The sequence below is a fragment of the Alternaria conjuncta genome (genome assembly GCF_024043145.1).
Source record: "Alternaria conjuncta strain BMP 0040 chromosome Unknown scaffold_3, whole genome shotgun sequence".
NCBI lineage: Eukaryota > Fungi > Ascomycota > Dothideomycetes > Pleosporales > Pleosporaceae > Alternaria > Alternaria conjuncta.
Genome location: NW_026250092.1, coordinates 366,150 through 389,945, shown reverse-complemented (window position 1 = coordinate 389,945; position 23,796 = coordinate 366,150). Strand labels below are relative to the sequence as shown.

At 53.5% G+C, this 23,796-nt stretch overlaps 11 protein-coding genes across 11 annotated transcripts; 3 read left to right on the top strand and 8 right to left on the bottom strand.

The window, feature by feature from the left end:
- Positions 1-1,202: 1,202 nt before the first annotated feature.
- J4E85_002100 (uncharacterized protein) lies at positions 1,203-4,596 on the top strand (the record flags this gene model as incomplete). The annotated part of the gene is made up of 2 exons (XM_051466380.1): positions 1,203-3,597; positions 3,647-4,596. 2 exons carry the CDS (start codon positions 1,203-1,205, stop codon positions 4,594-4,596), a joined length of 3,345 nt encoding a protein of 1,114 aa, XP_051329235.1.
- A 487-nt stretch (positions 4,597-5,083) lies between these two features.
- On the bottom strand, positions 5,084-6,541 carry J4E85_002099 (uncharacterized protein; the record flags this gene model as incomplete). The annotated part of the gene is made up of 1 exon (XM_051466379.1): positions 5,084-6,541. The coding sequence occupies one exon, from the start codon at positions 6,539-6,541 to the stop codon at positions 5,084-5,086; it is 1,458 nt and encodes a 485-aa protein (XP_051329234.1).
- An 803-nt stretch (positions 6,542-7,344) lies between these two features.
- Positions 7,345-8,895, top strand: CLP1 (Cleavage polyadenylation factor subunit clp1; the record flags this gene model as incomplete). The annotated part of the gene is made up of 2 exons (XM_051466378.1): positions 7,345-8,176; positions 8,333-8,895. The coding sequence occupies 2 exons, from the start codon at positions 7,345-7,347 to the stop codon at positions 8,893-8,895; spliced, it is 1,395 nt and encodes a 464-aa protein (XP_051329233.1).
- A 330-nt stretch (positions 8,896-9,225) lies between these two features.
- J4E85_002097 (uncharacterized protein) lies at positions 9,226-9,957 on the bottom strand (the record flags this gene model as incomplete). Its single annotated transcript, XM_051466377.1, has 1 exon — positions 9,226-9,957. One exon carries the CDS (start codon positions 9,955-9,957, stop codon positions 9,226-9,228), a length of 732 nt encoding a protein of 243 aa, XP_051329232.1.
- A 347-nt stretch (positions 9,958-10,304) lies between these two features.
- Positions 10,305-12,116, bottom strand: J4E85_002096 (uncharacterized protein; the record flags this gene model as incomplete). Its single annotated transcript, XM_051466376.1, has 1 exon — positions 10,305-12,116. One exon carries the CDS (start codon positions 12,114-12,116, stop codon positions 10,305-10,307), a length of 1,812 nt encoding a protein of 603 aa, XP_051329231.1.
- A 920-nt stretch (positions 12,117-13,036) lies between these two features.
- Positions 13,037-13,871, bottom strand: J4E85_002095 (uncharacterized protein; the record flags this gene model as incomplete). The annotated part of the gene is made up of 4 exons (XM_051466375.1): positions 13,037-13,204; positions 13,311-13,494; positions 13,616-13,667; positions 13,742-13,871. 4 exons carry the CDS (start codon positions 13,869-13,871, stop codon positions 13,037-13,039), a joined length of 534 nt encoding a protein of 177 aa, XP_051329230.1.
- An 827-nt stretch (positions 13,872-14,698) lies between these two features.
- J4E85_002094 (uncharacterized protein) lies at positions 14,699-15,880 on the bottom strand (the record flags this gene model as incomplete). Its single annotated transcript, XM_051466374.1, has 3 exons — positions 14,699-15,043; positions 15,095-15,615; positions 15,670-15,880. 3 exons carry the CDS (start codon positions 15,878-15,880, stop codon positions 14,699-14,701), a joined length of 1,077 nt encoding a protein of 358 aa, XP_051329229.1.
- Positions 15,881-16,619: 739 nt separating this feature from the next.
- RPL9B (60S ribosomal protein L9B) lies at positions 16,620-17,794 on the bottom strand (the record flags this gene model as incomplete). The annotated part of the gene is made up of 8 exons (XM_051466373.1): positions 16,620-16,748; positions 16,799-16,964; positions 17,137-17,198; positions 17,263-17,346; positions 17,400-17,447; positions 17,503-17,510; positions 17,565-17,638; positions 17,784-17,794. 8 exons carry the CDS (start codon positions 17,792-17,794, stop codon positions 16,620-16,622), a joined length of 582 nt encoding a protein of 193 aa, XP_051329228.1.
- A 213-nt stretch (positions 17,795-18,007) lies between these two features.
- J4E85_002092 (uncharacterized protein) lies at positions 18,008-18,755 on the top strand (the record flags this gene model as incomplete). Its single annotated transcript, XM_051466372.1, has 2 exons — positions 18,008-18,533; positions 18,586-18,755. 2 exons carry the CDS (start codon positions 18,008-18,010, stop codon positions 18,753-18,755), a joined length of 696 nt encoding a protein of 231 aa, XP_051329227.1.
- Positions 18,756-19,162: 407 nt separating this feature from the next.
- On the bottom strand, positions 19,163-20,237 carry J4E85_002091 (uncharacterized protein; the record flags this gene model as incomplete). The annotated part of the gene is made up of 2 exons (XM_051466371.1): positions 19,163-20,148; positions 20,210-20,237. The coding sequence occupies 2 exons, from the start codon at positions 20,235-20,237 to the stop codon at positions 19,163-19,165; spliced, it is 1,014 nt and encodes a 337-aa protein (XP_051329226.1).
- A 1,387-nt stretch (positions 20,238-21,624) lies between these two features.
- On the bottom strand, positions 21,625-23,569 carry J4E85_002090 (uncharacterized protein; the record flags this gene model as incomplete). Its single annotated transcript, XM_051466370.1, has 3 exons — positions 21,625-22,579; positions 22,628-23,376; positions 23,438-23,569. The coding sequence occupies 3 exons, from the start codon at positions 23,567-23,569 to the stop codon at positions 21,625-21,627; spliced, it is 1,836 nt and encodes a 611-aa protein (XP_051329225.1).
- Positions 23,570-23,796: the final 227 nt, after the last annotated feature.

Genomic DNA, 23,796 nt, shown 5'->3' with positions numbered 1-23,796 from the left:
CATTGAGCCCAGAGAAGTGCCCGCAGGGCTAGACCCGCTGCAGCGGGCTGGGTAGGGCGCGGGCCTCACTCGCTGGCGCAAAGCAATCTGGCGTTCTGGTTGTGGAAGTATGTATGCCAGACGGATGAGGGCGTAGGTCTCGAATGCCTCAACTGTATCAGACTGGCTGGGTCATAGCAGATAGCGAAGTGTAGCAGCAGTTTCTATAGATACTGCGTCCATGCAGTCTTCAATTTGCGTCTTTGTGTGGTATCGCGCACCGCTTCCGTGAAACGGCCTGAGTGTTGTCTATGGCGGCACAGCAATCTTCTTAAACGTACGTTGAGCAAGGGTGCTCGGCTTCAAAGTCCTGGTCCGCAGATGACGAAGGGTAACCTGGCAGATATCCGGCTGCTCCCGGGTCTTAGATAAATTGTGTGGTGTGTGCGTTATTCTCCGAGAGTCCCAGCTCACAGGATGTCAAAGACGGGCGCGGCATGCGATGGTTCATAGCATGAACATGAGGCCATGCGGCCACGCACGAGCATGAAGCGAGTAGAAAAAGGAGAAACGAGCAGCAGAAACATAATTGAGACGCGTCGAAACGGTGCCAGAACTAATGCTGATCAGTCGTCCTGCATGAGCAAGCACGAGTAATGTGGACTGTGCATGAGGACCGGCAGCTGAACGGGCGTGCAGTTCAAGCGCAGACAGCCGCGCATGGCAACGGCAATGAATAGATGATAGGCAAAGGGTCCACGAAGGCAGATGAATGGGTACAAGAAGTAAACGTGGGACGACCCCAAGAGGCGGTTCATGTGGTATAAGAAATGTGCTATAGTAGGGGTTAGAGTTCTCGGGGTCGCTCAACTGAGACTAGGCCGTGGCCCCTGCCATGGCAGCGACGACCATCACTATCCCTGAGGAGGGTCAATTCGCCTCGGGCACCCGCCGCCCGATGCAATTAAACACAGGCGTCCCATCTCTTCGGCGAATGTTTTGTTCTTCTGGTATCTTTCTGGACTTTGTAGACGTTGTGCAGTTTTGGAGTTCTCTCTACCAATCTTTTACCACGGCCAGGTCGCGACGCGCATGATTACCGGACTCACGGACTCTGCATGCCAACCATGCACTGATCATCAAGACTGCAGCATTCCAGACACCTAACATAGAGGGCCTACCGATTTGGATTACGGGCCTCTCTCGTGCAGCACGCGGCGCAGATGGATTACCAGCAACCCGTTCGCTCTCCCCCCGCGGCCGCCGATGCAGCCACTACCGCCCCGGCGACCCAGACTTTGAAGTCGCGGCGGCGCGACTCTCTGCCATCGTCTGTCAAAACATCGGATGCGCGCCCGACCAAGCGCACGCCCAACTACATACGCACCACGGCCGCCTCGCCCCAGGTCATCTCTTCGCTGATCGACCAGCTGTCCGCCATATCCATCCCCGCGCACAACCACTTTGAGAATCTCCTCGTCGGCTACGGCAACGGCCTCGCGCCCTCCGCCGCGCCCAGCGTGCGCACCCACTCCGAGAAGAACTCGATCGCCGGGCATGATGGAGCGTCGGTGGACCGCAGCAGCTTCCACAACCCGATAAGAGACCAGAACGACCTCTACCCCGACGACGCATGCGAACCGCCCGTCATCCGCACGTCCAAGCCCCCATCCGGCAAGTCGCCTTTGACCGCGCCCAAGAAACCGAACAAAGCGCATTCGCTTAGTAGTTATATCGGACGCAGCGGTGGTAGCTCGTGCTCCCTACAATCGACCCATTCGAACCGGTCAGCGAGTAGTTTTGGCAACATCAGCGTCGAAGCAGGCGTGCCGCGCCAGGTATCGGGTGAGAGCGCGAGGTCGTCGTTGGAAAGCAAGAGGAGCTTCAAGGGCCACAAGAGTCTGATGTACATGAGCTCGCGCGAGCGACTACGACAAAAAGAGACGGAACGGAAGCGCGTGACCGTACACAATCTGAACGACACACCGACGGGCGACCCCTCCAAGAAGGCCGCGCACCAACTCTTCCCCTACGAAGACACGATCAGCGAAGAGCCCTCTTCCGCGAAAGAAGACGCACGGTTCGACGAGACAGTACCCGAATCGTCGAGATTTGCCCAACGGTATCCCAGCAGGAACAACAGTCCACGACGGCTGCGTCTCAATCTGGTCGATGCCCCTCATCTGGAAAGTCCATCAGACAGCGGACTCATCCCCGAACGCGGATCATCCCTGAGGCACACTGGCAGCCCGGCCCGCAAGAGCAAGAAGCGCCGATCCGGGGACAAGAGCCGTCCAAAGTCTCAGAAAGCCGACACGGTCCCCGAAGAGGAAGAGAAGATGGACCCGGAAGCACAAAGGAAGATGAAGATCCTGGACGAGCTAGAACAGGAAGAGAATGAGGTCGCTCAAAGGATCCGAGAACTTAGAGATCAGAAAATGCGGAGAGAGAAATTAGCCGGAAAAATGCCTGTGGACGTACATGCAGGGGCGAAAACACCCAGGGTGCCTCGCGTTTCATCCATCCCCAGTCCGGAGTCCTCGCCCATCTCGACAGTTTCAAGCTTGTCGGAGGACGAAAGGAGAGTGCAGAATTCGACCAAGGCGCATCGAGTGCTTGGAATATCACAAGAAACAGCCTTAGCTGCCGAGAAGCTAGCGGAAAGGCCGATGGACAGACCGGCCGAAAAAGCAGAAGGTGACCGCCATAACCTCTCGGTACCATCGCAACCACGCAGCCTGCGCCACTCGCGGCACCGAAGTCTGACGTTGAACGACGGCGATGAGCTTACCCCACTTCCGATCGATTACACGCTTGCGCTCCAAAGTCTGGACGAGTCTGCGCCGACGCCGAGCTTAGCAGATCCACGGCAGTCGAGATCGCCTGCGCCTGCAAGCATCATGTCTAAAGCAACCAAGTCAAGCAGCGACTCTTCCGTACCCCAGCGATCAAATTCACTCTTGGCAGTCGGCGGGCGATCTGCACTCGGGCGTCGAGCGGCGACCAGTTCCGTCATCATAGGCAAGTCTTCTAAGCACAAACACTCCTCCAGTGTGAACGAAGATTCGACAAACAGACTGGCGCCACCGTCTCGTGCGGCCAGCGAAGAGCCCATTACTCGACATCGCTCCATGCACGTTGTCTCCCCTCCGTTAGAGTCGCACAGTATGCAGCTACAGCGCAGACGTACAAGTACCAGCAAGAGGTGGTCGCACCCCGATCTGCCAGCGAAGGCCGAGAAGGCGCATAATGACAGAATCGACCGGAAAGAAGAGAAGACCAGAGCAGCTGCAGTGCAGAGCCCGCCCCATCCGATCATCGAGGAGCGACCTGCAAGTTTAGATTCTATCGATTTGGATGTACACCAATACCTGGAATCATCCCGGCTGTCCCAGAAGATCCGGCACCCGCAAACAGGAAGAATTATTTCTTTCTCAGAAGTCGGTGACCCTGAAGGTTTCGCTGTCTTCGTTTGTGTAGGCATGGGTCTGACCAGATACGTCATGGCATTCTATGATCAGCTGGCAGCCACTTTGAAGCTGCGTTTGATCACACCTGATCGCCCTGGTATCGGAGGTAGCCAAGCTGATCCGAACGGGACGCCTCTTAGCTGGCCTGGTATGTGAACATCCCGTCATCTCAAGAGAAACGAGCTAACATTTACCAGACGACGTACTAGTGATTTGTCAGTCTTTGAAGATCAACAAGTTTTCCATGTTAGCCCACTCCGCAGGAGCTGTCTACGCTTTGGCGACATCATTACGAATGCCACAACATATCCGTGGCAGAGTGCACCTTCTTGCGCCTTGGATACCGCCGTCGCAGATGGCACCCATTGGCATCAGCCAGGACTCACCACCCACCCAACAACTTCCTCGATCGCAGCGCTTCCTTCGCGCTCTACCTCCATCTCTACTCAAGGTCGCGAACTCAACCTTCCTCAGCGCGACAAGTGCTAGCCTCCAGCGTACCGGACCCAAGACGTCGCCCAAGACCAGACGGAAAAGCATGGCCCCCTCACCAGTGCCACCACAGCAGTCGACAACTCGCCCCTCTTTGAAGGACACTCACCGACATTCGATGATGATGATGGACCAAGTGCTGCCGAACGCAAGCACGCTGACCCTCACGAACCCAGATGCCAATAACGAAGAAGCACAACGCGTGCAAGAGATGCTCAGCATGGCTGAACTCGAACGCCAGCGTGCTTTTGACGAACGCCTCACTTTCGCCATCTGGGACCGCGCGACTGCAAACGCAAACCCCGCAACTGATCTGATTGTCTGTCTCGAAACCAAGCAGACCATCGGGTTCCGCTACGAAGACATCAACAGGCCAGTTGTCATCCATCACGGGTCCAAAGACTCGCGTGTACCAGTTGACAACGTCCGATGGCTTGGCAAATTGATGCGAAAGTGCGAAGTCCGGATTCTCGAGGGCGAACAACACGGACTCATGGCTAGTGCACAGGTCATGGGTAACGTACTCACAGAGATGGCATCTGACTGGGAAGATTGGACGAACATGGTCTCAGGAAAGTCTACTGACGGACACCGCGCTGTCTCGAGACGGAGAACCACCGAGAAGTTGAGAAGCCAAATGAGTTTCACCAACTGAGCGTATACATCATAAGACACGCAAGAGCTTTGCTTACCTGGATGACGACATTGTAATTCGACGATTTGCGACGGCCTGGATCTCTTCGCGATCTTTCGAAACCAGCGTGTGCTTTTTTTCTTTCATGTTAATCGGCGAGAACACGACCTGAAATACCCCCATACTAATTACCCGTTGTTTTGTACGATGTTCTAATCGCCTAGTTAGTTTTTCTCTTCTTTTCTGATTGTCTTCTTTTCTTTGGACACACACTATACCCATTAGGTTTGAAGCGTTTTGTATGGGCTGGATACCTCGATTGGATCTATGACGTAGATAGGGAGGGGGTAAAGGGATACTAGATGGCAAGGGATCTTGTGATATAACTGGCTACAATGAAGTTTTTGCACATCGCAGCAATACATCTCGTTACTCACTACACTCGATGCATACACACGATTGAATTTCAACTACTAGGCAGTTCCTAAGTCGATCTATACTTCTACCTTCAACCAACAGTATAGGCCTCAGCACCTTTACCAAACAGCAAATGTGGCTTTCTCTGCGCCAAATCCAACACCGTCTGCGCAAAGACCGAATTTGCCCACGCAAACCAACTCCTTGTGTATGACTTTCCAGACTGTACATTCACACTCTCGTGTATGAGTCCCAATGGACTCACTTTCTTGACTGCAGCAAGACACTTCATAATCTCATCGTCGTCATCGCTACTCATAGCTTGAACGAGGACAGCCATGGGCCAAGCGTTCCGCACGCCGACGTGGGGACCGCCGATACCCGCAAAGTCGGAGCCGGTGAGGTAATAAGGGTTACCGTTCTTCTCCAGTATCATCTTGCGCGTGTTCTTGTAGATCTTGTTGTTTGTGTCCGTGAAGCCGAGCAGAGGTAAAGCGAGTAAGGAGGGCAGGTTAGCGTCATCCATCAAGATGGAAGACCCATAGCCATCGACTTCGAACGCAAAGACCTCGCCGTATTTCTTGTGTGTCACGACACCGTGTTCCCAGATGCCCTTTTGGATTGTCTCGCCCCAGGTTTCCACTTCAGTGGCTATGTGTTTCTTGCCCGCTTTCTTGAGGATGGCGGCTGTGCGGAGGAGTTCGACGGCCATCATGGCGTTGGCGGGGATGAAGAACCCGAGGATTGTTGCATCGTCGCTGGGGCGGAAGGCAGAGCGGACGAGCCCTGTGCCGCCATTGAGAGGGTTGCCGAGACCGCTTAGGCTAAGGGTTTCGGTGCCGATATTGGTCTGGCGCTGCCATGTGTACTCGTTGCCCTGGTATGCGCCAGTCTTCTCGTTGAAGGTAGGCTTCGACTGCTCCTTGAGCACGCCGAGAAGTGTATCGAGAGCGAGGAGCCAACGAGCGTTGATGAACTCGGTGGAGTCGGTATGATTGTGAAACTGATTCGATAAAGAAAGAAAGTGGGCGAGAGAGTCAAGTTCGTACTTGCATTCAAAGACGAATGACTCCTCGTAGTTTGGATGTACTTTGTCGCCGTCACCTTGGAAGGTTGGGTTGAGGCCACTCGGTGGAGGCGGTTGAAAGGCATTACAGTATGGTGATCCGATGACGTACTCTGCCTGTGTGTTGATGGCTCCCAGAATGAGCTGGTGTATCTCCTTGTCTTTCTTCGCTAGCAGCTGGTATTGTGCTAGCTGGTTCGTAGAGTCGCGTAGCCATTCAGCGTTGATGTCTCCCGTAACGATGAAACTTTGTGCTCCCTTCCAAGCTGTTGGATCCCAACTTCGCTTTGACGTCTTATGCTTGACAGTATCACCGACATGCCAGCGTACGGTAGTGTCTAGTGTGTTGGGGAACGCGTTTTCAAAGAGACGAGCGAGGTCCTTGTCGACCATCTTCTCGTTCATATCATCGATGACCTTTTCGACGAGAGGCGATTCGAAGGTTCGGCAGTATTTGGACGGTCGTTGGAAGGGTAGTTCCATGGGGCCGGTGCTATACGGCGGACTGTCAGACGAATTAGTACAAGCTCTTTTCGATGTATATATTGGCATACTGTGGTCGCATCGCATAGTTCTTATAGTCTGGACAGGCTGCTCGATACTTGAGTGGATCGATGGGAGGGCGCATAGGTTCTTGCTCCTTGACATTGTTTAGTCCAGCGGACACAGATGAGGCGGTAAGAAGAGCCCCTAAGGACAGCGAAGCTAATGACTGCTTCATATTAGGTCGAGACGGTCCAAGCGACACGTTGGATACTCGAAGCTTTCGCGAGAACAGCCAGATTCAGTTGCGCAATGGCTATCGGTAATCGAGGAAAGCAAGGATGGACGGGGCGCAGAGGAAAGGGCGTTCAGCTGAAGACGTTGAACATGACGTGAAACAGGAAAGACAAAGCACCCGGATCATCAAAAGCGAAATGAACAGATGACGAGCTTCAATTGAGGTATAGATTGACGAACTTCCGACTGACCAGGGAGCTTTCATGGGGAAGGCACCCCACCAGCTCCGCCAATAAGCTCGTGTTAAGTCCGCAGGGCCCAAGCTTCGCTGCGACGCGCTTCCCAGTTCCTCAACCGATCGCGTCTCTCTTCTTCACGCCTATCGCCTGGCCACTGCAACTTGGACGACTACGTGACCATTACCTGGTTTCTCAGGCGCTATTGTACTGCGCACTTGAATTCGAATGTGCAGACTGATCCCCTCACCCAGCTCATAGAAATATCTACACTCCAGCGCATTCAGTCCTTACACAGCTTCAGCGTCTCCCCACATCACTATATCCACCATGATCTCTCTACCAGGTCTCAACCTGTCCTCGCAGCCGACCGAAGCGCAAAATGCCCCCACCTCGACAGCCACACGAACCCAAGACCTCGCTGCCAACACCGAATACCGCTTCGAGGTAGCCTTCTCGCGCACACTCACGGTGAAGCTGCAATCGGGCACCGCAGAATTTTTCGGCACCGAGCTGGCTCCGTCTACCGTATACACATTCCAGGGCACAAAGGGCGCTATCTTCACGTGGCACGGCTGCAAGCTTGACATCGGCGGAGAGGTTGAGTCAGACTACATCGCGGAAGAGACGCCCATGATGAGTTGTGCGAACCTACACTTCGCGCTGGAGAACCTGCGCGACAGGAGTATTGCCAGTGGCAGCATCGAAATGGGACCCAGAATACTTGTTGTGGGACCTGAGAACTCAGGCAAAACGTCACTCGTCAAGACTTTGACCTCTTACGCGGTCAAGACCAGCCGGCAGCCTATGGTCGTGAACCTCGACCCGCGCCAGGGTATGCTCAGTGTGCCAGGCTCTTTTTCAGCAGCTGTATACTCGTCCATTGTGGATATTGAAGAAGGCTGGGGCAGCAGTCCAATCTCAGGGCCCAGTCCCATTCCAGTGAAGATGCCGCTGGTATATCACTACGGTCTCAAGGACCCAGAGGAGGGCAGGGTGTTCAAGCCGTTGGTAACGCGCATGGCACTTGCTGTCACAAGTAGATTGGAGGAGGACACGCTCAGCAAGCAGGCTGGCTTCATCATTGATAGCTCAGGCGCCATCAGCCAAGGGAGAAATGGCGTCTACGACAACATAGAACATATTGTTTCTGAGTTCTCTGGTGCGTGTGATGTCTTGCATACTACTTCAGCCTTTCCCCTCCCAACATCGCCCACGTACATTCATGCACCCAAGTTCCACTATCTACTTTCCGAGAGGACAGGCAATCAAACGTACGTACACAATATCAGATCATCATACTGACAGTCTACTACAGTCAACGTCGTCATAACCCTCGGCTCCGAACGCCTCTACTCTGACCTCTCCCGCAAATTCTCAGCCCGCACCGGCGGCGACCCCTCCGAAACCGTGTCCGTAGTCCGCCTTGACAAGTCCGGCGGCTGCGTCGACCGAAGCGAAGAATACATGAAAGCCCTCCGCCATGCCCAAATCAAAGAATACTTCTTCGGCAAAGGCGACGAGACACTGGCTCCCAGCAGCCAAATGGCCGACGCCGCCGACCTAAACATCTTCCGTGTCGTCGAAGGAGAAGGAAACGGCGGAATAGACGAGTACGGCATGACGGTTGAGCGGCAGATCTTCGAGAAAGTCACACCGTCTGAGGCGCTTCAGAACCAGTTGTTGGCTATTACAACAGCGAGCCCCAATGATCCGCAGAGCGTCATCAGGGATAGCAGCATCAGGGGATACATCTATGTCGCGGACGTAGACGAGGCGAAGAAGAAGGTCAAGCTGCTTAGTCCGCTGCCGGGACAGACGCCCGGCAATGCCATGATCCTGGGTAGTTGGCCGGAACCTGTGGAAGGTCTGCTTAACTAGAACTGAGAAGGAATGATGGGGGATTCTAACGCTGATACATTTGCATTGCGCTGCACAGATAGGTATTTTGAAACATATTCTTGAATCCTATTGTACCTTTGCCTACACTCGAGCCGTTCTTAGTGATCTTTGCTAACATTGATGTCTGCTCTGAAGGTATATACCGTTGCTTTCGTCACGGGTTGCGTCGTGGGTGTTAGGTATATCTTTGGAATACGTATTTGAAAACTGGATTCAATTTCTCATACAAGGCACGCGTCCACCCGCAGCCGGGAAATTTACATAAGCTTCTAACATCGTCCACCCTACGTGCATAAGCGAAAGTCCAAATTAATCTGTCAAAGAAGGATCCGATAGGCCGTAGTGATGCGGAGTGAGGGACCCATCTGGCGATTGCTTGAAAGAATAAGGTTTGAAAGCGAAATCGCGCCACCATACTCCCTTCCACTCGATCATCTCCTTGCGCCTAACTACCACCTCTTTCCAAGCCCAGTTCATCGCAATGTTCTGAAAGTCTTCCCCAAATATCGGGCGATAGTTGAATGTGTTAACGCCAGTACCCAGACGTGTCACCTCATGGGCCACTAATCTCATCGCATGCAGAAAGTAGCTCTTCTTCTTGCCTTTTGCGCCCAGCTTGAACCGCGCAATTTGCTCTTGGGTAAGCGGTGTGTGATCAGACGCAATCGAAGATATGGGGTAGAGGCAGAAGGAAGGCAAGTTGTTAACAAGCTTGCGGACAACGTATTGAATGTCAGTCGGAGAGTCGAGCCAGCCGTCTGGTGGAAGTGGAAGGCCAATGCGGAGATGTGTCGTGTCGCCTATCTTGCTGATAGTCGGGAGCACGAAGCTGTGAACATCGAATTCCTTCCTAAACCATGGAGCATATGCTTTTGGCCACTCGTGCTCGAACTCGTCATAGACGGTCTTGCACGAGAGGATAAGGCCGCGGTAGCTATGAAGCTCGTGCGAAGAAGGTATGCGCTGGGCAACGAAGACCTTCTTTATATGGTTCACATAGGGAGGACACTCGGAGTAGGGGTTTTCTGTAGGCCAGGCCATTGCAGGAATTGAGGTAATGATGTAGGCGTAGATCTAGAGGCGAAGTTCTATAGGGAGATCGAGGACACCCGCAGTCGTAGTCTTTGAGGAAATCATCCTCGGAGTTGACAACGTGTTTGTTTTCAAGTTGAAGCAGGCCGAGTATGAGTTCAAGCTAGAGAGTGAGCCGTGTAGAGCCCCTAGCTGGATCTTATAGACGTAGGCGTGTTATGCACGGACGCCGTGAATACCGGGAGGCGCACCCGAGGCGCATACTCGACACTGGCAGGGAACCAAAACCTCCAAAGTTTGCTTGTAGTCCTCAACACTCGGGGTTCTCGACATTCGGGCGAGTGCCATTTACACTACTACATCTCCTCATCCCTCTCTTGCATCTCCTCTCTCTCAATCACCTCAGCCATCCGCTCCCTCACACTCTCATCCTTGTCCCAGACCTTCCATCCCATGTGCGGTTTAATCTCGTTAGGTTTCTTGTCCGGAGGAGGCATCTTCGAAAATGGACACTCGGGCTCGTCTTCGTCGTACACAAAGGCATCAACCTCGTCATCCACAACCTGTGAGTACTGACCGGACAAGGGCGCTGCGACCCTAAACCTCGGTTTACTGACATCCTTCGTATCGCGGTAATGCTTCCTGAGCTTATGGAAAAGCCAAGGAAAGCCATACTGTGGTGGTATGCGCTGGAAACAATGATACAAAGTGACGTGCTGTAAGTTTATCGATGACGTGAAGAGATCGAGCAAGTCCTGTGGGGATAGCTTGATGTTCCGCAAGGTGAGTGTTTTCAACTGCGGTCTCAACGCCTCTGGGATAGGATTAAACTGCAGAAACCGGCGCAGAGTCCGAGCTGATCTCTTATCGTTGAGACTCAGGTCGAGGTGCTCGAGGTACTGTAATTCAGCCAATAAAGACTGGAGATTGGTCAAGCTCTCTTCGTCGTATAAATAATCATTCGAAGGGGTGACTGTCAACTTGACGTGCTTCAGAGGTGTTCTCTGAAACATTTGTCTCGTGATCTGGTAGTTGTGTGAAACAGCTTTAGCGACAAAGCAGTGGTGGTACTGTCTCGCTTGGTGTTCTGATTCAACGATGAACTCTTCTATCCGCGGATTTGGCATGGCGAGGATCGCAGCAACTACGACGCCATAACCTCTGGGTAACGATTCTCCATTATCTTTCGATCTGGCGGCACGTGAGGACCATTGATCGTATATACGCTCTGCCTCTTGAGGGGGTCGTAGCCATGGCCAGACAGTTGGTTTGCGGAAGCCCCCAGGCAGTGAACGATGATAGGGCGTGTTGTACCGAGGCGATACATTCCATGCAGGCCATACGTCGATCGTTGCAGTGATCCTTTTAACGTTTGGAAAGCTGGCTAGTGCTTCTTGTAATGCAGCTGCATCGACCTGCTGTTCCACAAGTTCCTGTTCTTGACGATACAACTCCTGGTATAGCGCATAGCTGTCTTCAATGCTCATCATTGTGGCATTCCTAGCCAGAACGTCTCTTGAGAAGTGGTCGTCATATCGCAAGAGAATGCCCTTTGCGATCTCGGTCAGCCGACCATCCTCGATTAGGTCTGCCACCGATAATGATCGATGCTCAGGGTTTTCGTCGCCGTAGAGCTCCATGGCCTCTTCGAGTCGGCTTTCAATCGCCCTGGTAACCTCTCTTTCGTCGGCGAGAACCGCGTGGCGGAAGTCATCCACAGTTGAATACTCATTGAGCAAGGCATCATCCCAGACAATCTCGAGTACACGGTTTTTGTACGTCGGATGAGCCATGATCTGATGCAGATAGTCCAGATTAGCTCGATTAGGCGAGATATAGACGCGATCTATACGCAGATACACGCTGGCCGCCAAATGCTTGCTCGTGAGCCGCAGTCGCTTGATGTCGAGCTTTGAGATGTGCTGGCAGACGATTTCGAGAAGTTCCGATGGCAAGTCCGTGATGGTCTTCCTGTTCTGGGCCCCGCTCCCGAAGGCCTCGGGGAATTCGTCGCCAAACAGGCCTTCCATGAAGCTCACGGACGGAACAATGCTCGCACTCAATGCCGAAACAGTGGAAACCCTGCGCTTTGAGACGCCAGCCCGAATAGACAAGCTAGGCTTGCGGCGTCGGGTCTTGGCAGGCCGTATCTGGAGGTTTGTGAACATCGCATTGGTATGTATATGTGATTTGATGGACGCGGTTTCCAGATAGTAAACACAGGCGGGTGCCGGGAGCTGGTTTGTTGTGGCGGTATGTAGGCCTCCTGCTAGGCTATGTTGCACGTACAACGTTTGAGCGTAGGCTGCGTATGTAGGCGTCTGGAATCGTGTGTAAAGAAACAAATATGTTTAGATGAGGTAGCGAAACTGATTAGTTGATGTTCAAAATACGGTGTCGAAGGACAAAGGTTTATGCTAAGGGTGCTGAAACGCCAGCGCTTGCAGCGCTACCAATGCAAGGCTACTTGCTACACCATTTGAGGACAGCTGAGCGGCCATCATAGGCATATACCGTGTCGCACATGTGACACTACTAGATGCGATAAATGAACACCCAATGAGTCGCATACGTGAGACGCGTTCATAGACGGTACGGAAGGACAGTCAATTGTGATCGCGGAAGCCGCAACGTGCCCTCGTGCCTTCGCTTACAGCGTGGTGGAGAGCTGCCCGCAGTAGGGTGGGTCCGCCCAAGTCAACGTCAAACCTTTACAAACGACATCACAGACAGCTTCGAGGACATGACATGTAACCAGGTCTTCTCATTGTATGAAGTGCTTTCCAGCAACCCCAAAGAGTGCCCGAGAGCATACATAAGCGGGTACTGCCCTTCAGCAAGTACCCCACGAACGGTTCCACGACGCATCCACCGCTCGATACCCGCAACCAGTAAATGGCCTACCTACGCAGGCCTACAGTATACCAGACACGCCATCGCGGCAGATGCGCTCGCTCTTCCCATATCGATATGAAGATTGACCAGCACCCGAGTTATCCGTACCCCGCACATACCAGCGCCGAAGCACGGAAGTATGACTGAGGCTGTGTGTAGAAGTCGACGTCAGGGAAGGGGGCGAGTCGTTCATCTAGGAACCCTCCTCGCCTTCGGCCTTGTTCTTCTTCTTCTTCTTGCTTGAGCCGAAGTCATTCTTTACTGTAGGAACGGCCGACTGGTGGACGATGAAGCGGGTGTAGCACTCTTCTGGGTCCCACTCAAAGCCCATGAGGTATGGCTTCTCGAACTCGTCGTCTGCCTATAGGAGGGTTAGCTATGCTTTGGCACCAAGATCAAAGGACGCGGTATATAGGAACAGCGACAACGATGCTCGATGGTAAGATCCAATGACAAGGGACACTTACGCGCTTCTTGAACTGCTTGTGGATGGCATCTAGTGCATCCTTGATGGTTACACCCTTCATGTTCCGTGCGGTAACTTCTAATCCTAGCGGGAAGTGGAGGGCGATGGACTTGAGCTTGGGCTCGGTGAGTGGCATCTTCAAGACTGACGGGTCTTCGACGGTGCTCGGCGACTTGTTGAGCTTCCTGGAAGTACTGCATTAGCACGGTCAAGATATTGGGGCTTCCGGAGCTATCCGGACGACGACGAGCTGGTCTGCATCATGGTCGGATGGCTCGCAACAATGCGATGAGGGGAATCACTTACCAGTTCAGCTTCTGGGTTTCGAGTGCGATCTCGATCTTCTTGCCTTCCTTCTCTGAGGTTCTGTCAGCCCCGCCCGCTGCTCACGCACGACCCCTCATTTGGGCTATCGTCATAAGAGGTACTCACCTAGATCTTCGATGCGGTAGACATCAGCAGCCATGGAGCTGACTCTGCGGTGGCCCTTCTTAGCGGCGCCATCTTGGTGATCGGTCAAAGAGTCGACCTTCTGGAGCGTGTTTTCTGTCTCTGCGGCCATTGTGGTAGGATGCAGTTGCAGTCAAGCTACTGGAAGATTGAAGGGGTTGTAGATGATGAAAGAGCTTGGGAAGCTGCAGAAGGGTTGCCTGGAGCTGTGGATGTGATGTGAGATACGAAAGCACAGTGGAGGCTGTGAGGAAGGAGAGGAAACGAGGGAGGGCGCAGCTTATGAGGGGCTCAGTCTCTCGCCGGCAGGCACAGGAGACGGTCACTTGATCGATCACCACATTGTGGTCCAATCCAATCGGCGTGAGACGTGAATGGTCGGGCCAATGCGGGGAAGGGGAGCATCACCCAGAATGCGGGGAAGGAGCAAACCAACGGTGGAGGCCTGCGTGTCCATCCAACATTGTTGGCCGAAAGAGTTCGAGATAGTGTGGAAGCTAGCAATTGAGCCTCGTTATTCGCACTTTGACCTTCCCAAGTATCTATTGCCGTTATGTTGTTGCTCCGGAACATCAGGCACGGTGGTGAGATAGATCGCGTGACCGACGTCATTGGCCGCTCGGCGCTGGACAAAGCGCGCATCGACGCGTATCATCTCAGCTCCGGGCCCTAATGCGGTCCGAGTGAATCAGAGATCCACTTGATTACTGCAAGGGCTCAAGGTCCACGCGGAGATGCATGTCAGCGTTCTACTGGACTGTTCACTTTCGCGAGATGATCTGGGCTGCCTAGGTACCTAGGTATCCATGTGGACTTTGTAATTACTCACTTGGAAAAGCAATATAGATGCATGATGACTTCGCATTTGACACCGCAACATTGATTGATATATCGCTTGTTGGCTCCGACCGCTATTATCGATGTTATTGTATGATCTGCCTATGAATGCCCAACAATCCTAACGGGCTCGTATAACTCCTCGAGGTACTTCTCCTCCTCCTCAGTCAACTCCTTGCCCCTCGCTGCAAGCGCTTCATCCATCCTGTCTGTGCTGGAGAAGCCGATGATTGGACTTGCGACACGCTTGTTGATCCATGCGAGGGCAACGTGGCTCATTTTCCAGTCATGCTTCTTCGCGATCTCTTCAACGCGAGCAATGATCTCCTTGTCAAGTTCAGTGTTACCAGAGGTTTGGTTACCGGCCTTCTGTTCGCCTTCTGAGCGAGTAGTCGAGCCAAATGCAGAGGGAGGGCGAGCGAGATGGCCACGGCAAAGAGGTGCCCACTGTCAAGCTGTTAGCTAAAGATTGACTTTGTAGTTGAAAGAAAAGCATACCGGGATCAGACCAACACCAGTGTCATTGCAGAACCGGTTCATCTCGCGCTCTTCCTCACGGTAGAGCAGGTTGTAGTGGTTCTGCATGCTGATGAACTTTGTCCAGCCGTTCTTTTCAGCAGTGAACTGCATTTGCGCAAACTGCACTGCCCACATGGAGCTAGCACCGATGTATCGAACTTTCCCACTCTTGACCAGATCGTGCAGCGCCTCCATGGTCTCCTCCAGAGGCGTGTTTGGATCGAAGCGGTGAATCTGCAGAAGATCGATATAGTCCATGTCAAGACGCTTAAGCGACGCATTGACAGCGTTGAAGATGGCCTGCCGTGAGAGACCACCTTGGTTTACATAGTCTTTCAACTGAGGCAGCTCTTTGCCGTACTGGATGGTTCGCAGACCGGGGTCCTCGCCGACGTAGCCAAAGCATTTGGTGAGAATTACTAGCTTATCGCGAGGTAGGTTGTACTTCTTGATGGCCTTGCCAACCAGTTCCTCAGATACACCGTTGGAGTAAACATTGGCTTTATAAGCTGTCAGTAACTGTTGCAAGTACATGACTGCTCTGTCAGTCTTACCTGTATCCCAAGTCGTCAGACCGCGATCGTATGCAGCCTTCAGCAGCGGTAGCGACTCTTCCTCTTCGATGACCCAGGGCTGCCATTTGGAACTTCCAATGCTCATAGCACCCAAGATGGGTACCGAGACCTTGAGACCGCTCTTTCCCAAGCGCTTATATTCAGCCTTGGACTCCTTGAGGAGCCCTTCGATATTGAGCTTGTCCGTCATGGTCGCAAATCAGTAGATCGGTTGCGGATTGGTGTTTAGTGGGGTCCTTGATGTTTCGTAGGGCTGTGGTGGGGCAAGCAACTGAGGTGTGAATAAACCAACAGCTGTATGGGCGACACGGTGCTCATATATTTCGCCATGACGGCACTTTCGCCGTGCCTGCACCACCTGCTTTCCAATCGAGGTTACAATGAGCTGTCATTGTCGGGCTTTGCGGCGATAGCCTCATCATTGTCCCGGTGGTAGATATTACAACGAACAACGATGCGGGGTTCAGGCACGACGAGCCGCCATGGATACGTCATGTGGAAATCCCACATCCGCGGACAGTCCAGCCGCCAAAAGAGGCAGGAGGCGTCTCTTCGTGCATGGATAGAGAGATGGAACCGAATGATCATCAGATTCATGCTTACTCGTAATGTGATCTCATTCATAGTGTGCTAGGCTGGACTCCTCAGGCACGGGCTCACACCATGCAACATCACCAAAGGCCAAAAAGCAGTCGCAGTTGTGTTGAAGTGAGTTTAGATCGTTCATGTCTCTTGGCAAGTACTGATCTTATTGACCTCTCATCACCTCACACTTCATCGTGAATGTGCCGGCGCGATTCCATCAAGTCATGGTGGTATTGTTTGAACATCGTTTTTGATCTTAGACCCCCAGGCGCCAACCGCATATGATGCAGAGAAGTTCATAGATGCTCATTGCCCGTAAAGAAACCCGTACTCCCCAGAACCGTTTACGCGTCCTCAACGATGTTGCCGCGCTCCGACACGTACAGACCGTCCAAGAACTTTCGGATATCCTTGTTGCGGACCTTGCAGATTTGCTGGATATCGGCGGCACCTTGGGAGACGTCCTCGAGCGACTGGGTGATGGTTAGCATTGCTTCGATCCATATTGCGCAGCGGTCCTTACGTTTCCGGACAGCTCGAGCTGATCCTTCTGGTTCTTTGATGCCTCAACCTCAACACCGGGCCTCATGACGACCCTTCGTACGAGCTTCTCGCCGATGAAGTTCCTGATCTCAACCTCCCAGCAGTCGGTCTCCTTGTTCTTGTCCAGGTTGACGTTGATGGGGAAACTGGACATGATGTTAGTCATGTTCAAAGATGTGCAAAGGCCCGCCAAGAGCATGAGCCAATCTGGCGCGCCCAGCGCTCTGGCATCAGCCTCTCGGAGAGCGCTGAAAGTTGTGTCGGATAGAACATGCTCGACGGCGGGCTCGGAAGAGATGTGCGATGGGTGCGACATACTGGGCATATACGTAACGCATCTTGTACTTGTAACCCTTGGTGACACCGATGATCAAGTTGTTCTACTCCAGTCAGCCCAGTCCTTCCTTCCTTGCCAGTATAGACTCGAGGGTGCGCGCGACGTACAATCAGGGTGCGGACAGTGCGGAGGGTGGCGACGCTCTTGCGGGAACCGTGGTGGAGCTCGATCTTGATGAGGTTCTTCTTGGGCTGTTCCAGTCTTAGCATGTGCCCCCGATGCGTTGTGTGTGTTCCAAACGTACGTGCGTGAAGCTGACCGCCAAGTGACCGAGAGACTTTGTGAGCTTGCCCTGTGGAGTGTAAGAATCGGTTCGAGGATCGTAGAGGCTATTGCGGGCGGCTTACGCGAGGGCCTGTTGGATATGTCAGTGTTGTTTCTCTAGGGGTCCTCTACCATGCGCACTCACCCTCAACGAGAACATTTCTGTTCTTGATCTGGACCTTGACGCCCTCGGGGATCTCGAGCTCTTCCTCAGAGTGGCTGTTGCGCAAACGTCAGCATTGGATCCGGAATTTGATGTTTGTTGGCGGAGAAGTTCGGTATAGAGGCGTCCATTGACCGTTCGGAGGCAGGGAAAAACGTGCGATGCGGCGGCTTGGGAGTCGTGATCGAGGGATAGACGTACATGTACTTCATCTTGACGGTTGCTGCGGGTTAGCGGTGTTGTCGAGAAGCTGAGGTCGAATTGTCGAAATTGTGTGGGAGGCAGCGCGGACAAAACGATAGCCGAGCCACCGCTCTAGCCCGCTTTTGTGCGCACTAGTGCCGCCGTCTTCCTCGTCATGTCGAAGAACACCAACTTCCATCCCGACGAGTTGCGACTTTTGCTACCGCGATACCGGACTCAAAATGGCAGACGCAAATCCACACATTGCGCAGACGCTGCTACATCGCGCATTTTCTCCTTCGACTGCAGAATCACACTACCATGAGCGCGTCATAAAGCGCCCCCTCCACGTTCGCGCAACCTCGCCTACGCCGTCTGCACGCGCAGTCCGCCGCCGCGCTCTCAACGAGCGCAAACAAGCCGCCAGGAAGCGCAGCAAGAACCAGCCCCGTCCGCTATCCGCTGCGAAGAAACGTGCATTGTGCCTGAACGAGATACCCAAGGAGCAACAGAAGTATGCCATCTACGACGGATTACACAATTTGTGGGTGGGATACATGCGGGAGGTGCTAGGCCTGAACGACGCTGCGAGGAATGTGCTTGTCACGCCAAACGCAAGTGGGCAACTGCTTGCGACTGCCGACATGCACGGTGCGCTTGTGAGTGTGGTGAGAAGCCGCTGCGTGAGCCGCGTAGGCTTGGAGGGCATCATCGTCCGTGATACGAGATTTACATTCGAGATCATCACGAAGAATAACGCTGTGAAATGTAAGTCCTGTAGGCTAGACTCAGGTAAGTGGTAAGTATCTGACAATCTCAGCTATACCCAAGGAACACACTATCATTCGCTTTGAGTTGCCGCTTCCGGTCGAAGAAGGAAAGGAGCCCATGAAGCCACTGGTCTTTGAGCTCAACGCCGAACAATTCCAGACAAGAGCGGCTGATCGCGCGAACAAGAAGTTCAGGATGCACTACCAGCCCGACATATGAAGAGAGCACATTACCATCTGGTGAAAATTCCGATACCAACCCAGAGACGAGCCCGAGGACCTACAGCTCTCTGGAGTTCATGAGCCGACCGACAGCATTACCGGTCATGCAGTCACTCCAGTATGAGGCTCAGAGACTAGCCAACAAGCGGCCTGCACCAGCAATGCATGTCGTTGTGCGAGATGTGCTCCGAAACGAAGGAGACGATGGGCGGCAAGAGGAATGAGAAGGAATCACACTTCTATCAACACAGATATGGCGAAGAGCCACAAGTCGAAAGACACAGTCAAAGTGGGCATGCAATTATGTCATTGAGTATGGTATCATCCCGATGGCGCTTCAAAGCGCCTCCCGCTAAATGCAATGGTATCATGAACAAACAATCTCTTCATCCGCGTTTCAAAATCTTACACGTTCGTTGCGACCCTTCCAGTCTGGAAGTCCTCGGGCTTGAAGTCTCTCAGCTCGGTCTCCCGTCCACTACTACCACCGTTCATCGAACTGATCTCATCCTTCTCTTTAACAGCCCTGCCCTTGTCCAGTCTGCACCCTGTATAGCTTCTCGGCAGATAACGACCCGGATGCCACACAGCGAACACGACTAGCACAGCAAGTATGGGCGCGGCATCGAACACCCAGAAGCACCATTCGTGACTCTGAAGATAAGCTAGCCCGTAGTTGCGATCGTGTGGTATCTCGATGGTTCGATAGAATGCCCGGCAGGCGATAAGGACGGAGGAGAGATTGATGGTATACCCCAGTTTCCGCCAAAGGTGCAAATCTCCAAGGTCGTGTGCAGCCCAATGCCGGCTAATGTAGAAGTACCGCATGCTGATGATGGAGAAGCTGAGGAAACACAGCAGTTGCATCACCAGACCCATGATGAGGATGATCCGACCAGGCAGCGCTTTCCGTTCCGAAGCAGCAATGGTCCGGTTTCCTTGCGTGTCTTCATCATACTGCCGACTAATCTGACTCGCGCCGACGAGTTGGACGAGGAAACTGAGAAGGTCGAAACACACAAAGTTGGCGGTAATCCACCTAGGGAAGCACCACAGCGTTTTGAAGTTGAGCGCGTGGGTTGGGCAGGAAAACCATACTACGCGACTGAATGCCGTGTAGCATGCTGCAGCCAGGAAGCTGGGTGCGAGCAAGATCATGAGCCATGAGGCGAGGAAGGGCGACTCTCTGTGCTCGTCGTAGGCAGATACTAAGCGGCATATGAAGCCCAGATCGAGCATGATAATGGCGATGATGGCCGCCCAGAAGAAGTACGCCTTGTGGCGGACATATTGGTAAATCGAGTATGTGGAAAGTAACAGGACGACAATTGCGCCTGTTATAGCCAGGGGGTAAGAAGGGTCGTAGATGTAAGGGTTCAGGAAATTTTGGCCTGCGATGTGGTCAGCGACGATGTTGCGTTGCTGAGTAGTAGCAGACGGGGACGAACATACCAACTTGAGCCCGATTTGGCAACCCCATACTCGATCGCGCGTCTAAGACTGCGCTCACGACGTGCATCTTAGCAGACATATCCCGCTCCGCACAGGTCCACCTGTTTAAATCTCCGAGCGTAGTCGTTCGTCGATCACGGCAGCCCCAGTAGTCGTAATGGTCGCTCTTTCGCAAATGCCGATGGCGCGTCGCTCATGTCCCAGTCGCGGTCGCAGTGATGGTAACGCCACAACGTCGTGGTACAGCAACCTCGTCGCAAAAGGGCATGCTCGAACACCAGGGAAAAGAGCCAGCGGAGAAGCGACCCAGATAACAAAAGGCGGCGGTAACGCACGTTTTACCCAAGCCACGCCCGCCTGCGTTCTCCGCTTGCTAAGAGCGCTCAAGGCCTTGGCGGTCCCTGGCCCTTTCCACTCCGCACGCACTGCGCGTCTCCTTTCCTCCAGCTCCCACGTCCCCAGTCCGTCTCACATGTGCTGGCTAGGTAGGGCCGGGTAACCCGCGACACTTACGTCTTTAATGCGAGACGGGAGACGGATAAGGCGGGTATACACACCATGCAACGCAGTGCCGCGCGCACTACTGCTACCGACCCAGGTACATCTCCCTTTGATATTAACTCGGTACACACACGTAGTCGTACCTCGCTCTTTCACGGTTGCACCCTCGAACGAAAGGCCCGGGAGCAAGCACACGCGTCAGGAATTACCACATGATCCGCCGGCGTGGCCTTGGCAAACCAACGAAAGCCATGGCGTGTGTCGCTGCCAATGTGTTGGCAATGAGGCCGCTCGCCGAAGTAGCCGCACGCCGGGACTTCGCGTCTTACCAGACCCTACGGCGTGGTGTTGAGGCGTCGTCCAAGTGTCTTTGTGGTGTATAGTCGTCGCGGCCAAGTAATATCCCGATGCAAACGTGAGCCGTGGCATTTCTTCGTTGCGCGATATTATCGGCGGATCGTTCGGCCTTGGGCTACGTGCCTGGTTTCTGTGTTGTGGTGTTGTCCTGGCTAAAGGCCAGCGAGTACGTTCTTGTGAAACTGAGGCGTCCAGGTGTGGCGCAGGCACGCCAAACATGGGAACAGGCGCGTCCCTGTGGCCTGCGCAAACGCAGAATGCACTACCTTTCGCGATGAACGCCACTTGTTTAGGATCGAGAAAGTTCTAGGCGTGTAGCCTAAGTTTATTGAGATGCACTGTATCTTGTCACCGATTTCACGATAGATTACGTATTATGAGGGAACCTTGGCAAAACTGGAGAAACATCGTGAATTTCCCCCTTGAGATCTTAGTTTTCGAGCCAAACCTTGAATCACCCTAAGCAGCTGGGTACAAGACCCGACCAAAGTATCTCGAACTACCGTTTCATCACATCATCTCCACGAGAATTTATCGGCTTGCCTTCGCCTACCCGTCTACTCATCGTCAAACTCGTCGCCGGAAGCGATCTTATCCGCACTCTCCTTGTTCGAGCCATCAATCTCAGCCTCATCCTCGTCATCATCGAGACCCATGCCCTTCTTCAACCAGCGCACTTCCTTGGGCTTCCGCTCCATCCAGAGCTCGTTCGGGATCCAGGTATAGAAGCTGCACATGGTCTCCTTGATGTCGTCGAGAATGGTCATGCCGCCGGTGAGGTGCATGATGTTGGCGTCCATCTTCAGACCCACGAAACAGTCCTTGATGATGTCTTCCTCAATCCAGAATTCGTACTCTTTGCCGTCGCCAGCTTTGCGCGGCTTGCCGTTGGGATACTTGCTGTTGTCCTTGGGTAGGTCCCACTCATCACAGTCATCCGTGTACCAGGTCTTGCACAGGAGCTTGCCGAGAGGTTCAAGCTGGCCGAGCTTGTGTTTGAAGAGCTTGCTCTGCTCTGCATATGCGGACTTCGTGTCGTCGTCAGGGAGTTGAACGGCGGTGACCTCAAGATAGGCAGTCTCTTTGCTGAGAACCTGCAGATCTCCAGACTCGAACATATCGTACTGCGCATCCGAGCCCAGAACCGCGATGCCAGTACCGAACTTGACCCTGGCCTCTTCCTTCCGGATACCGATCTCGGAAACAGTCAGGCCTTCCTTCTTGAGGTCCTCAGCCCACGACTTGTCGCCAGTATATATGTCGGCCTGAGCGCCACCGAAGACAACGCTAGCGGACTTGTTGAAGTCTCCGGGTAGGGCAAGACCTACGGAGTTGACCTTGGGGAGCTCCCGCTCGGCCTGGTCACAGATTTGGAGCGCAGTGGCAAGCTGATCGTCGAACTCGGGGCAGACACGGTGAAAGCGAAGATATCTGAAGAAAGAGCGGGGCACTTGACAAGCGTTCTTGATGGCGTGCGAAGCATAGCCGTAGTGGGCAGGGTACCAAGATGATCTGTCATAGTCAACATCGCGTCAGGCAAGGTTGGGGTGGTAGGCTTACAGGAAAGCTTTGCAGACCGCTACAAAGTCAACAACCCACCGCTTCTCATCGGACCGGTCCCAGGGTACGTTGTGGATGGCGAGGGCCCTCGCAATCTCCTCAGCACCCATCTCCTTCATGTCGTGCTTGGAGATTCCTTGGTACTGGCGAGGACCGGACTCTACTCCACCAAAGCGCATGAGCTTGTTGAAGACATGTGCGTACATCTCATGCATGCGACGCTTTTGCTTGAAGCGCTGGATGGCAATCTCGATGCGCTCAACGAACGACTTGTCTGGAGCGTACATTTCCTCTTCCTCGGCGGCTTCGTCAGGAGTGAGAGTAGGCTCCATGTACGCCTTTTCAAATCCGGTAGCCTTCAGCATGTTCTTGGACACTCCTTCAGGGTGCTTGATCTTGGCTTGAGGGAGTAGTGGTACTGGGTACTGGGCGGGCTGCTGAGCTTTGGCCTTCCGTGATCCTGGGGCATAGGCGATGTCGTTATCGTCGTCGGCATCGAAGTAATCTGGATCCAAAATGCACTTCCCGGTTAGAGGAACCTTGCGCTTGATGGTCTTTCCGTCAGCAGAGACTTCCAAGAAGGCGCTCAGTCGAAGAGCCGCAGAAACTAGGGACTTGGGCTTGTATTTTCGCATCTTTTGAAAACCACAGATGCGACTGACGGAGACGGGGATGTTCTCACGCCCGCCACAGCACTGTAACATGTGCTTGTCGGTAGGGAGATTCTCATCGGAAAAGTAGAACTCCACCTTGAAGAACGATTAGTTGATCTGAAAAACTTACCGCGAGACTGGGGACTGGGAAACGTACTTGACGACGGATCTCTGCCCCATCTGGGTGGTCCAGCACAGTGCTGGTGACTTGAGAAGTGGCAGTGATGTTGGAGAAGGCTCCATTGGGAGGTCCTGCGTCCACAGAAGGTGCTGCAATTGCGGTTGCCATGGTTGCTACTCTCTGTATTGAGGTTCGGGGATATCAAGAGCTGACTGAAAGAGACTTGAGGTTATAGAGGGTGATATAGAGAGGATTGGGCATGGGATGTCGGCGCGCTAGTGAGGCAGCTGCAAACCATGCCTCGTGGGTGACTGCGCTGGACCTGGGGGTGAGAGAGCGCGACTAGCCCATACTGACGGTCGTAGCTTCCTATTACGGACTTTTCGTTCATACAA